The sequence below is a fragment of the Canis lupus genome, chromosome 3, assembly GCF_011100685.1.
Source record: "Canis lupus familiaris isolate Mischka breed German Shepherd chromosome 3, alternate assembly UU_Cfam_GSD_1.0, whole genome shotgun sequence".
Taxonomy (NCBI): Eukaryota; Metazoa; Chordata; class Mammalia; order Carnivora; family Canidae; genus Canis; species Canis lupus.
The window spans coordinates 29,548,765-29,564,914 of NC_049224.1; the positions used below are offsets into that span (position 1 = coordinate 29,548,765).

The following is a 16,150-nucleotide window of genomic DNA, read 5'->3' on the forward strand; positions in this document are numbered from 1 at the left end:
TATCTATAAATTGCATAAAAAATATTAAATAAATAAAATCTGTAACAATCAGGTCTAAGATAATGTGAAAGTCTCCTGGGCTCAATTAGTCTAAGTCTGCTCAGGGAGCAGAATCTTCCATAGTCTGAATGACAAATTAATAAAAATGTAGCCTTTAAAATTTCAGCTCAACTGAGGAGGAAAAAAATCCCTTCTCTTCAAGAGCCAACATAGTATCTCCTGGTTAAATCCTAGTGGTCTTAACTGTGTCTATGCCTATTTACTGCCAGTTACCAAAGCTGACTTTCTTAAGTCAAACTGGTTCTCTTCAGGCCGGCGCCTCCCCCCTCGAGTGGAGCTGGGCTAGCACTGGTGAGAAGGTATGGACAGTTTCACACAGTGGAAAACTTGACTGGCACCTCTGACTTTCCCTTCCCTTTGTTTTTCCCATCTTCCTGTCTGTCCCCAACATGGGCTTCTAGCACAGAGGACAGGATGAGAGAACGGACAGTGCAAAGGAACCCCATCACCATGCAGGGCAGACAGCCCCGGCCCTGCGGTCCTGCTGACCACGCGCGGCCAAGCTGTTCTGACAGGGTGAGGTCACCTTGTTTATCTGCTCCTCCACGGTGCTCAGTGTAGGTCTGCATGCCAGAACGTTCCAAGTTCACCTTCCTCCTCCTCAGCCAGGTCACCCCCTCTCAGCTTCAGACCCCTAGGGACCTTCCTGAAGCCTGTCATGATTGGCCACGGTGGCCACCAGCAACGCCAGCCATGAAGCTGTACCTCTCCATTCCTCTGACCCAAGACTTCCCCACACATCGCTGCATTCTTGGTGTCCCTGCTTGTCCTTGTTCCCTGCTTTGACCTCCTACTTGTCTGCACCCTCAGACACACAGCAGGTACTCCATTTATGTTTGCTCAGGGTTTGGCAGTTCCAGTGTAATTCTCAGGAAAAACTGTGGTTTTGCAACATCAGAGGCCTTTCTTTAAATAGCTTCATGTAAATATGTTCTAAAGCTAAATGGAAAAATTTTGTTTACTTAGTAGCTTTACCAAATACATCAATAAATATTTGGAGCATGTACTGTGAGTATATGTGTACAAACTCTGCATCATGCTAATAGACTAATTATATTAAAATAACTTCTAAATATGAATAGACACTCCAGGGATAACTGAGGTCATGTTTTCAACTGTGGTTCCCTTTTTCTCCAACTTCCTTTTAAGAAGTCAAACTTGGATGTGTGCCTTGGAAGAACATGGAAAATATGAAACAGCACATGAGACCTACTAGCTACACAAAGATCAACACTCTATGTGTAATACTTGTTTGGGAGGACACAGAAGCTTCATGTTTAATTTCCTATGCTCCTGAGCACAAACAGTGGGGTCCCTGCCCCAAGGTGAGAACTGATCCAAACCAGGTGAAGATTAATAGTCCAACAGGTGGGGATCCCTGGGTGGCTCAGCGGTTTGGTGCCTGCCTTTGGCCCGGGGTGCGATCCTGGAGTCCCAGGATCGAGTCCCACGTCAGGCTTCTGGCATGGAGCCTGCTTCTCTCTCTCCTCCTGTGTCTCTGCCTCTCTCTCTCTCTCTCTCTCTCTCTCTCTCTGTCTTTGTCTATCATAAATAAATAAATAAATCTTTTTAAAAAAATAGTCCAACAGGTGACACAGAAGAGAAGCATCACTGTCACCTCATGGCAGGTGCAGGGGAGACATGGCTGGCAGGTTCTGAAAGTCTTCTTGAAGAGAGGAGAAATTGGATTGAATTCTAAAGGACAACGAAGCTGTAAACAGTTGATACCATTAAAAATATGAGATGGATCTCAAATATTGGGCATTTGGGACAAATACAAATATTTGTATCACCAGGGACTAGCAATGAGCAGAAATCATCATGTGATTCCTGTGTGCCTGTCTCCCCTTGCTGCCTGCACCATTATATAGAATGCCATGAGCTATTAGACTGTCTTAGTATCAAGGACCGTGTTCGGCCACACCTGGGAGGAGGAGTCCAAAAATCATGAAACGCTTATAGGTCAAGCCACCTATCAGGATGGAAAGGCTTAGGGGGAACAGAAGTTGGCAAATGTGGAGAGAGCAGAAGCCTTGGGATAGGGAAGAGCAAGGATGGTCCATGAGAAGGCCAGTTTGGGGCTGGGAAATGGGAATGGGCCTGGGGGCAGGGGCAGGAAGCTGCCAGTGAGCAAGACACCCAGGTCTCCTGTTGTACACCCAAGAGCTCTAACAGAGAAAGCTAACTTTCTGCTGCAGTTTGAGAATTCATGAAAGGTGCCCCACATCTCCCCAAATAAAAATGCTCCCTAAAGGTCTGCTCAAGTGCAGATCCTCCTCCCATAATAGGGAAAGCATTCTTAGGGGCCTGGGGAGCAGATCACAGCTTCATCCCACGGGAGGCTGTCTGCTGCTGGCTCACTGGCACAAACTAGACTATATGCATGGCTCGTTGACCCCTGTCACCTGAACAAGGGAAGTGGGATTCAGGGTAAGATTTGACAGGGGAAGGAAGGGCTAGACCAGTTGCCCAACAGAAATACTCTGTGAGCCACAAATGTAAACCACATGTGTAATTTTAAATTTTCTAGCACCCTAATTAAAAAGTAGAAACAGGCAAAATTAATTTTAATAATATTTTAGGCACAATATAGGTAAGATACTATCACATGTCATCAATAGAAGTGTACAATACCTTTAATGAGATAATTTACATTCTTTTTCATACTAAGTCTCTGAATTTGAGCATGCAGTTTACATGCACACCTCTAACTAGCCACATTTCACGACTGGACAGGTGGGTCTAGGGCATAGGCTGGGCATGGCTGGAGGAGAGCTGGGGGTCCTCTGCAATGCGGCATCCTGAGCAGTGTGGGTCTGGGGCCCCATACTCAGGAGGGGAGGAATGGATGGCCAGGAGTTAAAAAAAATCTTTTCTGACTAAATTGAACCCAGAACAGACCCTATCCATGAACCAGTGACCAGAGCTCATAGTATCAGAGTCTGGCAGCCATTCATCTTGTCCAGTAGCTCTTCAACTTCAGAGTGAGTCAGAATCACATGGAGGGCTTCTTAAAACAGATCACCTAGGCCCAACCATGGAGTTTCAATTCTGTAGGTATGACTTCACAATTCCAGCAGATTCCTAGGGCTGCTGCTGCTCTGGGGAGCCACACTTGGAGAACCACTGATCTAGTTGCATTTCTGGCCAGTGGGTGACCTCTCCAGACAGCTTTTCCTACTGAATGCTCAGACTGGTTCTATTTGAATATCTCCCTTAGTGATGGACTCAGTCAGTACCCACAAACTTTGTAGAGGCCTTGTCCATTCTAATAATTCTTCCCAATGTTAAGTCTAATCTTATTCCTTAAAACTTCCCACTGTTTTTGCCTTCATCAGGACCCAGGCCCTCCTTCCCCACATGAACCCTTCACGAAACTGAAGACCTGTTCTTTTTCCTTTCTTACTCCCTGCCACTCTATAGCCTTTGTATCTTGTTTTAGGCACTTCTGGCAGGCTTAGTCATATGCATTATTACTGTAGTAGGTTCTATTTTTCCCTAATCTTTATAGTTTCACGATTAAATAGCATACTATAAAAGAAAATATGAATGAACCTCCAAAACTTGATCTCAAAGCAAGTTTCCATCACAGCAAACTTGGACAATTCAGCTCCCATTTCGGCCCCTACTATTCTAAAACAAGTTATATAGGTGAAAGTGCTTTTAAAGTAACGATCCCCAGGTGCGCCTGGGTGGCTCAGTCAGCTAAGCATCCAACTCTTCATTTCAGCTCAGGTTATGATCTCAGGGTCATGAGGTCAAGCCCTGCGTCAAGTCCATGTCAGGCGCACCTAGCGCGGAGTCAGCTTTCTCTCTCCCTCACCACCACTCTCTCTAAACAGATGAATCTTTTAGAAAAATAAAGCAATGACCCCCAAATGTCCATCCCCATGCTGATGTTAGGCTGTGACAATGCTCCCATCAGTCTGCAATAGAAAAAAAAAAATTTTTTTTCCAATAAGCCAAATTTACTCAAGTTCAATAGCTACTCCTTCAGAGATTATGTCCTTCCCTGTTTTTTCATTGCTGAAATAACTTTTCTTCCTGAAATGAGGATGTAGAGGTTGTAAGGGGAATTCCAAAATCAGGTATTTCCCCACTTCCCCACCCCCCGGGTCTGAAAAGCCCTGTGCAAAAGGCAGGTCAGACTGCTGCTCTTATTCCATTCTCACCCAGGTTTGTCTTGCAACCTTGATTAGCCAGAAAGCAGCGTGCCTCCTCTGAGCCTGGTCACGGACCTTCCTCTGCTGTAACTCGAAGGAACAGGGAATATTTTCTGGAGCTGTTCATGGGTGTCTGTGCTCCCTGACTTCTCCAAAACAAACAACCTCCTCTTACTGGACAGGCAACCTCTACACCTCTCGAAGTCTTCTCCATGACCTATGAGCTATCCATCCAGGAGAAAAGAGACCAGGTGAGCCAACCAAAGGACACAACACTCCCAGCTGCACTGCCACCCTTTTGCCTGCTGGCTTCCCATAGTCTCTGCCAGGCCCCACGCCTGCCACTGGCATGCTGGCTTTTGGGAGGGCTGTGCTCTCCATATTCTCATGGCCAAGGCTTGGAGGAAAAAGCGAGAATGGGGGAAGCACCAAAGGTGGGCACTGTAGGGACACCAGGGCTGAGGCCTCTCTGCTTTGGCCAGCCAGCTTAGCAGAAGCTAGTGTGAAAGCAGGATCCTAGAAGTCTCCTTTCCCTATACGAGCTTGACCATGGTAGCAGGTCCCTAAAATTCCACTTTGAGTCATGCATTCAGATTTGGATTTAGACCTCATGAAAAGGCAGAAGTCTTATGGGAATAGGTCCTCATGTCTTATTCATATAAACGGGTTGAGACAGGCTCTGCACCAGGGCACAGGGGTGGCAGGAAGGCAAAGGGCCCAAAGAAATGTGTGCATGAAGGGGATCATTGCTGGGATACCAGACAGATTGTCCCCAGCCTAGGAAAGGGGGTCGTCCAAAGAGAAAATTATCCTCTAGAAATGGGGCTGGCAAGCTTTTCCTATGAAGGGCTAGAGAGTAAATATCTTAGGCTTTATAGGCCACATAGTGTCTGTGGTAACTTCTGTGCCATTGTAGTGGGAAAGCGACCACAACATAACAAAGAGTGGCTATATTCCTCTAAAACTTTCCATATAAAACAGACCATATTTGCCCTGGAGGGTGTAGTTTGTTGCCCCTCATCCTAGAAGACACCTAAAAAAAATTCTAGCCAGTCTCCTTTGGTCCTGCATCTGTGCTTCTCCTGCTCTTGGGTCATACCTCCCCCTGCACTGTACTCTAGTACAGTTTATCTGTCTGGAACCCCCACAGCTTCTGGGGCAGAGACCAGCCCTGGCTCCAGCTCATGTGTTTAAAACGCATTTGGGGAGCAAGAGTGTGCTGTATAAGGGTAGATGCTGTTTACAGCCAACAAACCTCACTGAGCACTTCCAGCCCCTTGGCAACAAGCTACAGGGCTCACACAGGAACGGGGGTCCTTGCTGATGACAAGCACCACCAGAAGATAGCACCCTGGCTTGCAATTTCATTCCTTGTTAAAATGCAAACCCATGGGCGGCTCTTGACGTCAAGGCTAACCTCCAGAAAGCAGCAGGGCCAGAACCGCCTTCAGACAGGCTGCTCCCACCCCCTGGGGAGCCCTTCCCGTCACAGACCCATCACCATTCACTTCAGCCTCCTTAGATGAGGAGGAAAAACACTGTGGCTAGCCAGAGACATAAAAATTCTTTGTTATTGGAAAATCTAAGTGTCTCTCCAGGCCTGTGCTGCACCATTAGGTGACGTCAATGGCTCAGGGTATCCGAGCTCTGCGTTTCCACTCTTCTCAGAACAGCAGCTAATTCACAGCAATAAAGACGTTTCTATTTAGAGCATCAGAAAAGAGGTGGCCCTGTGATTTCTGTATCCCCAAGTCATATACGAAGGGATTGCCTCTTTTCTCTGTGAAGCAGAGAGGGTTTGAAAGTGGCAGGAAGCCAGGAACTTGACATTGAATTCCATTCAGGCTAACCAACAGCTGCAGGACTTACTATGCACCAGGCAGGATAGGCTCACAAAGACAAGGACACCCTGGTGACCCCACCGGAGAGGAGAGGGCAGTTAGGCACACAAAGAGCCATGATAACAGTGCAGGTGATACACAGCAAAGAAGGTACTCAGGGGCTTCAGGAGGGGCATGGCACTTGACATTCCTTGGGATGGACCGTGAAGGATAAGCAGAATTTGGGCTCACATGGTTGCAGGAGTCTGGTGACAAGGAGACTGGGGATCGACTGACTGATAAAGAGAGGAAGGAGGGAGAGCAAACCTAGGTTGGTAGGCAAAGGCTCTGCTTGATTTTGGACATGGACTGTACTTGGCTCATTTCTGGCATGAGCATGAATGAGCCTAGGTGGGTCTGCACTCTGCATGGTAGCTTCACGGCCCATGATAGGCTGGCTGGCCCTGCTTGGGTTCAGGAGGCTGCCTCTAACGAGCCACCAGGATGTCCTACACCTCTCCCTCCATCTATGTCATCTTTCATGTAGACCTCATCCTTCCCCCCAGAATGTGTGAGCTTGGTTGTTGAGAGAATTTATTTTCTCTATGCAGGTCAATTCCTTTCCTTTCCCAGAGGTCTCCAAGGACTTGCCTTTCTATGTGATGGTGATATTAAATGAAAACTTTCTGATTCTAGATGAAATTCTCAGTGTTGAGAGAGGCATTTTATGTTGTACTAAATCTTAAGAAAAAGCATGATTCCCTTTGCTATTCTAGAATATTTCGCTTGAATAGCCAAATCAATCTTGAAGAATAATAAAGCCAGAGGCATCACACTCCCTGATTTTTTTTTTTTTGAGATTTTATTTACTTATTCACGAGAGACACAGAGAGAGAAAGAGAGAGAGGCAGAGACACAGGCAGAGGGAGAAGCAGGCTCCATGCAGGGAGCCTGATGTGGGACTCCATCCTGGGACTCTGGGATCACACCCCGAGCCAAAGGCAGACACTCAACCACTGAGCCACCTAGGTGTCCCCATGCTCCCTGATTTTAAACTACATCACAAAGCTATAGTAATCCAAACAGTATGGTGTTAGTATAAAAACATACACATAGATCAATGGATCAGAATAGAGAGCCCAGAAATAAACCCAGATATATATGGTCAATTAATTTATAAGAAGCCAACAATATACAATGGAGAAGGTATAGTCTGTTCAATAAATGGTACTGGGCAAACTTGACAGTCACATGCCAAAGAATGAAACTGAGCAGTTATCTTAGAATATATATAAAAATCAACTCAGGGGATCCCTGGGTGGCGCAGTGGTTTGGCGCCTGCCTTTGGCCCAGGGCACGATCCTGGAGACCCGGGATCAAATCCCATGTCGGGCTCCCGGTGCATGGAGCCTGCTTCTCCCTCTGCCTGTGTCTCTGCCTCTCTCTCTCTCTCTCACTGTGTGCCTATCATAAATAAATAAAATAATTTAAAAAAAATAAAAAATAAAAATCAACTCAAAATGGGTGAAATATTTGAACATATGTAATATCTGAAAAAATTACACTCCAAGAAGAAAACACAGAGGCTAAGCTCCCTGATATCAGTCTTGGCTATGATTTTTTGGACAGGACACAAAAGCAAATGCAAAGAAAGATAAACAATTGAGACTACCAAGTTAAAAAGTTTCTGTGCACCAAGGGAAACCATCAACAAAGCAAAAAGGCAACCTATCAAATGGGAGAAAATATTTGCAAATCATATCAGGTTAAGCATTAATAGCCAAAATATATAGAGAACTCCCATAACTCAATAGCAAAACAAAAAAAAAATCTGACTCAAAAATAGGCAGAAGATCTGAATAGACACTTTTTCAAAGAAGAATTAAAAATGGCCAGGAGGTACATGCAAAAACATTCAACATCACTAGTCATCAGGACAATATAAATAAAAAACACAAGGAGTTATTGACTCACCGCTGTTAGAATGGTTAGTATCAAAAAGATACGAAATGACAAGTGTGGGCTAAGATGCAGAGAAAAAGGAACCCCCATGCACTGTTGGTAGGAATGCATATTGGCACATGCACTATGGAGGTTCTTCAAAAAATTAAAAATGGAACTACCATATGTTATAGCAATTTACTCCTGGACATTTATCCAAGGGAAATGAAAACACTAACTTGAAAGAATATATGCATTCCTATGTTCACTACACCGTGGTTTACAATAGCCAAGGCAGAAACAACCTGTGTCCACTGACGGATGAATGGATAAAGAAAACGTGGAATATATATACAATGGAGTATTATTAGTCATCAGAAAGAAGGAAACTTGCTATTTGCTGCAACATGGATGGACCTTGAGGTCATTGTGCTAAGGATAGACAGAGAAAGACAATACCATATTGTATCACTTCCATGCATAGCTGAAAACAAAAAGAACACCAAACATACAGATACAGAGAACAGGCTAGTTGCTAGAGATGGGGTGGGGGTGGGGGTGGGGGTGAAGGGGGTCAAAAGTACACACTTCCACTTATGAAATAATTAAGTCATGGGGATATAATGTAGAGCACAGTGACTATTGCTAACACTGTAATGTAAACTTGAGAGTTGCTAAGAGAATAGGCTTCAAAAGATCTCACCACAAGAAAAAATTTTGTAATTATGTCTGGTGATACATGTTAACCTGACTTTTGTGTGATCATTTTACAATATTTACCAGTATCAAATCATTATTAAAAAAAAAAAAAGGTATGGGGACATGGGTACCTCTGATGGGCTGAGACACCAGCTGAAAGTCCTGCACAGCTCACTGTACCCAGGCCCGCCTCCCCATGGGAGCTGCATACTCAAGGCAGAGGGCGGGGGGCAGTTTCTCTCATTGCCTGGCCAGCCTCCACCATCTGAGCCCACACTTTCCAAGTCCCCAATCTGTTCCCCTAAAATTTATTAGGCCCCAAAGACCTTCATATCCTTTCAAGGTATTATCTCTTCTTTTAAAATCTCCATCTACATCAAAGGCTATATTTTGTATTTTCGAACACAGGTCACCGGTAATTATGTTTCTTCACTTACTTTTCAACCAATAAACTTTTAAGTATGAGTGAAAATACACATAATTCAGTATTAAAAGTATAACTTAAAATACATATGTACCAATATCAATATTTCTCCCTGTGATAAAACTATCTTTAAAAGTTCTTAAGTATAGCAACTTATTGAAATTCTGTTACTCCTGAAGACAAGATTGTAATGTATTGTTGTTGTACATGATATAATGGTACAAACAAACAGCGCTCACAATGTTAATTTTTACTAACTTGAAATGATTGTTTTTGATATGAATTTGTATGCATGAAATGCTCAAATACATATAGGCTTTTCATTTGCTTAAGAAATTAAGATAGAAAAATACAGAACATCTTTGTATGGAAGAAGAATTTTATGGTCTCATAAAATATATTAGTTTTTAGTTGCATAGCCAGAAGCTAAATCATAACTTATGTGCACTACTAATAAAGCAGCAGAAGCTTGCAGGAAATTTTTTTTAACTGTTTGTCAAAGGAGCCTAATTTTGCCATAAACCTCCTAAACGGACAACTACAGTGAGCTATGGAGAAAGACAAGCAGGTAACAGTGGTGAGAATGTAATGCGGGGTCAAGCTGACAAAGCAAAGGAAGGAAACTGAATACCATACCTGCTTATTATTGTCAGTGGTACAACACAGTTTCTTGAGGGAGACAAAATGCCTAATTTTCCTAATAACATAAATTATCAGTTATTAGTGAGTCAGATAGGAGATGATTCAACAAGTCAGCAAATGAAAACATCAACAGAATTTCTTGAAGCAAACCCAGGGTCCATGCTAGGGCAGATTAAAATTTCAAACAAAACCTACTCTACAGAAAACCCATTTTTCATACACAGCCCACACATGCCTTGAGAAGCTATGCTTCTCTTTTAGTCACAGTTGGCTCAGAAACACTTTCCTAATGGGTATTTCATTTTGCAACAGATTCCTGAAGCTTGTCTCCTAGCTATCTTCAGCAATAGGATGAAATGCTACTCCTGATAAAATTTGTTTTAATTTTGCTGACACTAATAATTTTACAGCTTATAAAAAAGCAGAAGACTCATTTGGACAATGACCAGATTACACAGTCGCTGTTCTTACATTAATATTTCATATCCTTTGACGGCATGGTCATCACAATGACAGTATTTTTCAGGCAGAGAAAACTCGTCTTATTTCAAGGTTATGGACAGAATCCCAAAACAGCCTACAATCTTGCTCGTGACCACAAGGGAGACCAGAAAAAGACTATCGCTGCCTCAGCCCTGCACAAAAATCACTTTAAGGTAGATTTTCTACTGACGGTGGAGCCAGGAATTCCAGAGAACTCTGTGAGATTATATAGGAAGAGCCAAGAGTCTCCTCTGTCTCTCTTCCTTTGATTCAATTTTCTCTGGAAGACTGAAGAGAGCATAGAAAATTCTGGTTATTCTGTAATGAGCTTCACTAAACAGGAAGAGGTAAGATTTACCTACTCTTAATAAGAATTTCCTCTGATAGTGCACTGCCTACAAGTGGGAGAAAAATAGCACTGTGTCTAGACAGAAGAACTTCTCTCTTATCTGTAAAATCAGGAAGATCAGAAAAATTCATTCTGACAGAAATTACCAAGCAATAGTATCTCCTCTGCCTTGGTTACCTAAGAATTCTGGTCACACACACAGTCAATCTTAGCTCAAGTTTTCTGAGAAGATGGTCTAAGGATGATGATAATACCAATGTGACAGCCATCATGGCACTGAGCACGGACTGCTGGTGGAAATGGCCAAGCCACGGGGATGCAGAAGGTCTCTGTCTATGCTCATAACCCTTGTCAGGCCTGCCAGGGCCCCACCACCCAGAGGGAACCTAAATGGCAGAAAATACAAGACAGTATGGTCTCTGGACCAAGGGTTAACAATTTCAAGTCTTAATAAACAAGTAAAATTGGAGAGGAAATGAAATATAAGCATTTTGCTCAATTTACATTGTGTGTGTGTGTGTGTGTGTGTGTGTGTGTGTGTGTCTGTTAACCACCCAACAATTTGGAAAGAACTCAGGTAGTCATAAGAGTCATAGGCAAGACTCTCCACTCTGGTTACTGGCCTGACAAAACATCACACAACAGTGTAGGTCTCTTATAATCCATGCTATGAAGCTAATGTTGACCTTCAAGCCAGTTTACTAAAGGCTCCTCAGTGACCTCTTGTCTGGGGATCCTGTTTGGCTTTGTAAACCCTCTCACAAAATTTAACTGGGAGAAGGAAAAGAAATTATGTATTTACCTTCTTAAATAGTCTTGTCTGATAATCTGAGATTAAATGAAATCAGATCACCTCAGCCTGTGGTCAAACACCCCTTTCCCTATGTAACTGTGACCTCCAGCGTGCTCTCTGCCTTGTGGAACAAACCCAGAGCCAGCCCGGAGAAAACCACTACAGAGCCAGTGCCTCAAGGAGAGTAGACTGACTTCCAGTGCAGGACTGAGGCCAGTGAGCCCTGATGTTTTGTTGTTTTTATAACAGGGGAAAGCCTAAACACAGAGGTCAGTGGGGATGATGGAACCACAGGTGACCCAGTGAAGGTGGGCAGCTGGGGAGATGCTTTGTAAAGCCTATAAACAGTAGAAGAGAAGGGGAGGGGAAGCCATGTCTGGGAGCTGTTGGCAGCTGCATGGAATTGTCCCCGGCATATACTACGTACAACCCAACCCACCATATTGGTGGGTCTAATGCTTACACTGGCATTTCAATAAGCAAACCCAAATGCCTATTGAACCCTTCTAAAGAAGGAACCCTTCAACTAAAACGGATCAAGAAATTCACTCTCACCCTCCTTGGCCAATCACTGGGGTGATCTTCACATGCTGTTGGATGCTGTCCCCGGATTTCCGTCTGGCATAGTAAACCCCCTGCCACTCCTACATAGACAAAGAGAGCTCTTAAAATCCTTCCATCAAAGTTTACAGCTACTTCTACAGAGGGTCTTGTCAAGTTAAGCAATACCATTCCAAAAACACCGCTCTATCATTGCATCCATTGCACCCATTACTACCTAAGACTCGTGGACACCGTGCACAAAGACCCCAAAGATCAACATGTCCATCTCCAGACTGGCCTTCCAGTGTCCAAGTTGATGAGTGGGTTGAGTTTCCACTCTCAGTCCTATGGGTGTAGCAGCACCAGGTCAAGGTATTGTTACAGGGTCTCCCTTAAAATCTTCACGGCAACCTCTGAGCTTGATATTATCATCCTTAGTTTATAGATAAGTAAGCCAAGGCTCAGAGATTCTAACTGATTTGCCCACATTAGGAAGTGGAGAATGTGGTTCTAAATTCCTATCTCTTAATTTTTCCTTGAAACCTATCATCTGACTCTCCTACAGAGCATCCTATTAAGACTTCTCTGGGATTAGTCTGGCGCCTAGCAATTTCCATCAATCAAGCAAAGGAGAGTATGAACATTCTTGCTGCCTCTGGACCCAGGGAACCAGCTGGGACAAAGAACCTGGTGTCCTCAAGGGGGATCCTCTGGCACCTCCACTATTTCTAGGAGGGAGGGAATAAATCAGAATCTGAATTTCTCTACAGCCTTTTCTTGCCTCCTCTCTCCCAAGGGCAGCTAACTGGTATGTACACTGGGGTCACTCTCCTGACAAAAATTTTTTTAGAGTACTTGATAATGTCCCAATTCCATTTTCAGCTCACTGCTCTTATTTGTAAAAAATCAATGTTGCCTGTCATATAAACCCAAACTTATTTTATTCCTAAAAAGTGGTCCCCAATTAAAAGAATACAGTACTTATGTAACTACTTCACATCAGAGAAAGCAAGATGAGAGAAATAATCTGAGAAAGCATTCTGCATGCTTAAAAGAAAATGCATCAGGAGGTCCAGCAATAGGAGCCACACTCCTCCTTTGGAGGGAAGGGCTTGGGGAAAGTTGCTGACGGCCCTGACAGCCCTGCCTTCAGCAGCTGCACAAACTGACATGACAGGGAGAATGAGCTATAGGTCTCTACCCAACTGTGATGAGGAAAGAGAACAGAAAAAGGGAAACTGACCAAGAATTGGGCCCTATGTAAATATTGATATGACATACTTCGAGTCACCCCAACACTGGACACACTAAAAACGTGACAGCTGCCTGGGTGGCACTCTGCTCAGAGGTAGGAATGATACTGCAGCAATGACAGGGGGATACAGTCACCCAAAGGATAAACTCTCCTTATGCAAACCCATTAGATTCTGTATCATCCTAAGTACCAGATTCATTTGGTGTCCAAAATTAACCCCAAAATGGACTTACTTTGCAAACCTAAGAGATCTTTCACTTAGTTATCCTGTTAGGAAAGAAGCTCATCTTAAAGACATGACACCTAGAACTCACAGGGAAAAAAGGCACCAGGAGGGGTTTGCAGATCTGCCTGTTTCACCCACCTTGCCTTTCTTGATGCACGTGTTGATGGTGTCGAGAAGGTCTGCCCGGTTCTTATCACTTTTGGGCAGCTCGGCGAGCTCTTTCCCCAGCAGCTCGCCTTTGTGGTAGCCCATCATCCTTTCAAAAGCCGGGTTGACATACTGTGAACAGGAGGTGGTTATAGGTCAGGGTAGGTAAGCTGTGCACCCCCACAAGTGCTTGCTGGCACCCAGAGGAACACACTGGAATATCAATAAGAAGTTCCCTAGATGAGCACTCTCTGATGTGGCTGCCAGCTGGCCCCCTCACATCACTAAGCCTCCTGGACTAGTTGCCTCACTCCCGAGCAGCAGTGTATTCACTCAGCACACCAGAGGATACTGGAAGAAATTCTTTACCAGGAGAAGAACAAGAAGCCCTCATCTTGTAGAGCCAGCCTCTTGTGGGCCTTATTCATCCTCAATTGCCCATGAAATAAAAAACTCAAAAAATAAAAAGCAGTTAGAATAAAAATTAATTAGTTCAACAGGTCATGGGCTTGTATTAGTCACATCTCTGCAAGGCAGAGATTTGATCTCTCATGCCTCCTTTCTAATTGCCACTATCTACTAACCAACGCTATGGCTTGGGGCCACTTCCCATCTAACCTCAACGATAAATCTGATTAAACAACTTGGGCAGAAAGCAGCCCTTTCATGCTGGGCACACGTGGGCGTGAGAAGAGGTCCCCTCAGCACATTCCGAGGCGAGCAGACTAACACGTTTCTTTCCAAACTCCTGCCCAGGGCCCTGGAATTCAGAGCTTTTCCCTTGCCTGACTCCCGGCTCCCATCTCTACCCTCCAATTTCTTCTCAAAGAATAATCACCAGATGAGATGCTGAATGAGAGGGGGCAAGACAAAGAACATGGGGCAAATGTGACCGTATGGCCTCTAGGTCGTGGATTTCTCTGGACATCATGCCCATCCATCTGCTGCTTCAGACACATCCTTGCAAGCTGTCATCAGCATCACTCCTGCGCTCCGCTCTGATGGCAGCGGTAAGGAGCCTGATAATGCAGGGACTCTTGGGGACCTGTTCCCTTAAGAACAAAGCCTCTACTGACACATTAAACCTGGGCACTGGAGGGGCTGGGAAGTTGCTCTGGAGCCTTAGCATGTGGCCTTGTAAGAGCGACAGAAGGGGGTAGTGGCGACATTGTCTTGGTTGATCTCCCGTCACTAACATGGGGTGTGCACCCCCCTGCAGTAGCCACGCAGCATGGCCTCTGCCCACCAGGCTGGCCTGCCCCTGCGGGCTGAGCTGCCTATGCTTTCCTCTCACCTCCGGGCCTCTGCCCACCTGCTCTCTCTACCTACAACGCTCCTTCCCCATCTCCATGCCTCGCCAAATCCCACTCACCACCCCACCCCCGCATGCTGTGCTTGACCCCCTGCCCAGTCTGAGCTGGTGCCACTCCTACAGGCTCGCATTCCCTCCCGTGAAGCTTTCTAATGACTTCTCATGCTCAGTCCAAATTTCTGTTTATTTCTCTCTCTCCCCCACTAGACATAAAAATCCCCAAGGGCAAGGCACCTTAGGCTTTCTCTCTGGATCCTCAAGACTGTCGAGTAAATATGTGATATATGTACTGTTTTCCTTGCTGACAAAATCCTCCTACATTTTCCTGTGTGTTTATTCTACCTTCATTATTAAGTTGAAAATATGGGTACAAGTCATGGCTCTCTGCTCTTGCTAGGGCTCCTGCAACCTCGGAACGCAGCAGGTACTCCGGCGCTTGGACTCTGGAGCCAACACCCTCAAGTTCAAATCCCGGCTCTGCCGATGACTAGCTCTGGGACTGGGGGCAAGCCGCTGGCCTTCCCTGGTGCCCAGCTTCCTCACCCGTAAAATGGCTCTAGTGGTAGTGCCTGGCTCATCAAATGGTCTTAAGAATTACATGAGAATGTAAAAATGCTTAGTACTGTGCCTGGTACATGGTAAGCTGCACGTAAATGTCATAAAGTAAATAGTTTAGATGGATGGACAAAAGGTAAGTACTGCTCCTAAATTGAAGTGTTCCCACTTGACCTCTGAAGCAGTGACACAGAGGCACGTGCTCTTCAGAGGCAGTGTCCGAAGGACTCTGCTATGGGGTAAGAACACATGTGAGACACCCCGTCCACGAGGACTCCTCTTGAAATGCGGGACACAAATGTCATTTTACTTCCCCCTGGCATATAATACCCTCTCTTCAACTTCTTTCTCCTTGCTTTAGAGTTTTATATTCAGATTTGTCAGTGCGTAGTCCATTTCTTCCTGTTCGTGGTAGCGTTGGGGAGGGGAGGACACTCCCACGTTACCTCCCCCAGAGATAAACCACCTGTTGCTCACTACAGAATGAAGGACTCTGTTTCCTGTTCAAGGAGTTACCAATGAGATTAGAAATGGGGAAGCAGGGAGAACAGGGAGCCCCTCCTACTCATTATAAAAATCATAACCCAACAGTCCCCTGTCAAAGGGGGGTACAAAGCAAATGTGTTCCATGAATGGAACTGAGGTGCTAGCCTGGATATAAGTGAGGGGGATGTCAGTAGCAAACATGTCTCGGTCTGCAGTCCAGGATGCAGGCCTGAGTGTGTGCAGGCGGGCAGT

General features: G+C 44.9%; 1 protein-coding gene across 9 annotated transcripts in view; it reads right to left on the minus strand.

Annotated features, from left to right (window-relative positions):
• Positions 1-16,150, minus strand: part of PDE8B (phosphodiesterase 8B) — a 304,031-nt gene that overhangs the window by 91,500 nt on the left and 196,381 nt on the right. For 8 of the 9 annotated variants that reach the window (XM_038532501.1, XM_038532499.1, XM_038532500.1 and 5 more), the window contains exons 8-10: positions 13,537-13,677; positions 11,930-12,018; positions 9,744-9,804 (exon numbers count right to left, since the gene is read on the minus strand). In XM_038532501.1, the coding sequence (XP_038388429.1) occupies positions 9,744-9,804; positions 11,930-12,018; positions 13,537-13,677 (291 nt within the window). The remainder of the gene's footprint in view (positions 1-9,743; positions 9,805-11,929; positions 12,019-13,536; positions 13,678-16,150) is intronic. The other variant, XM_038532497.1, reaches the window with a different exon arrangement.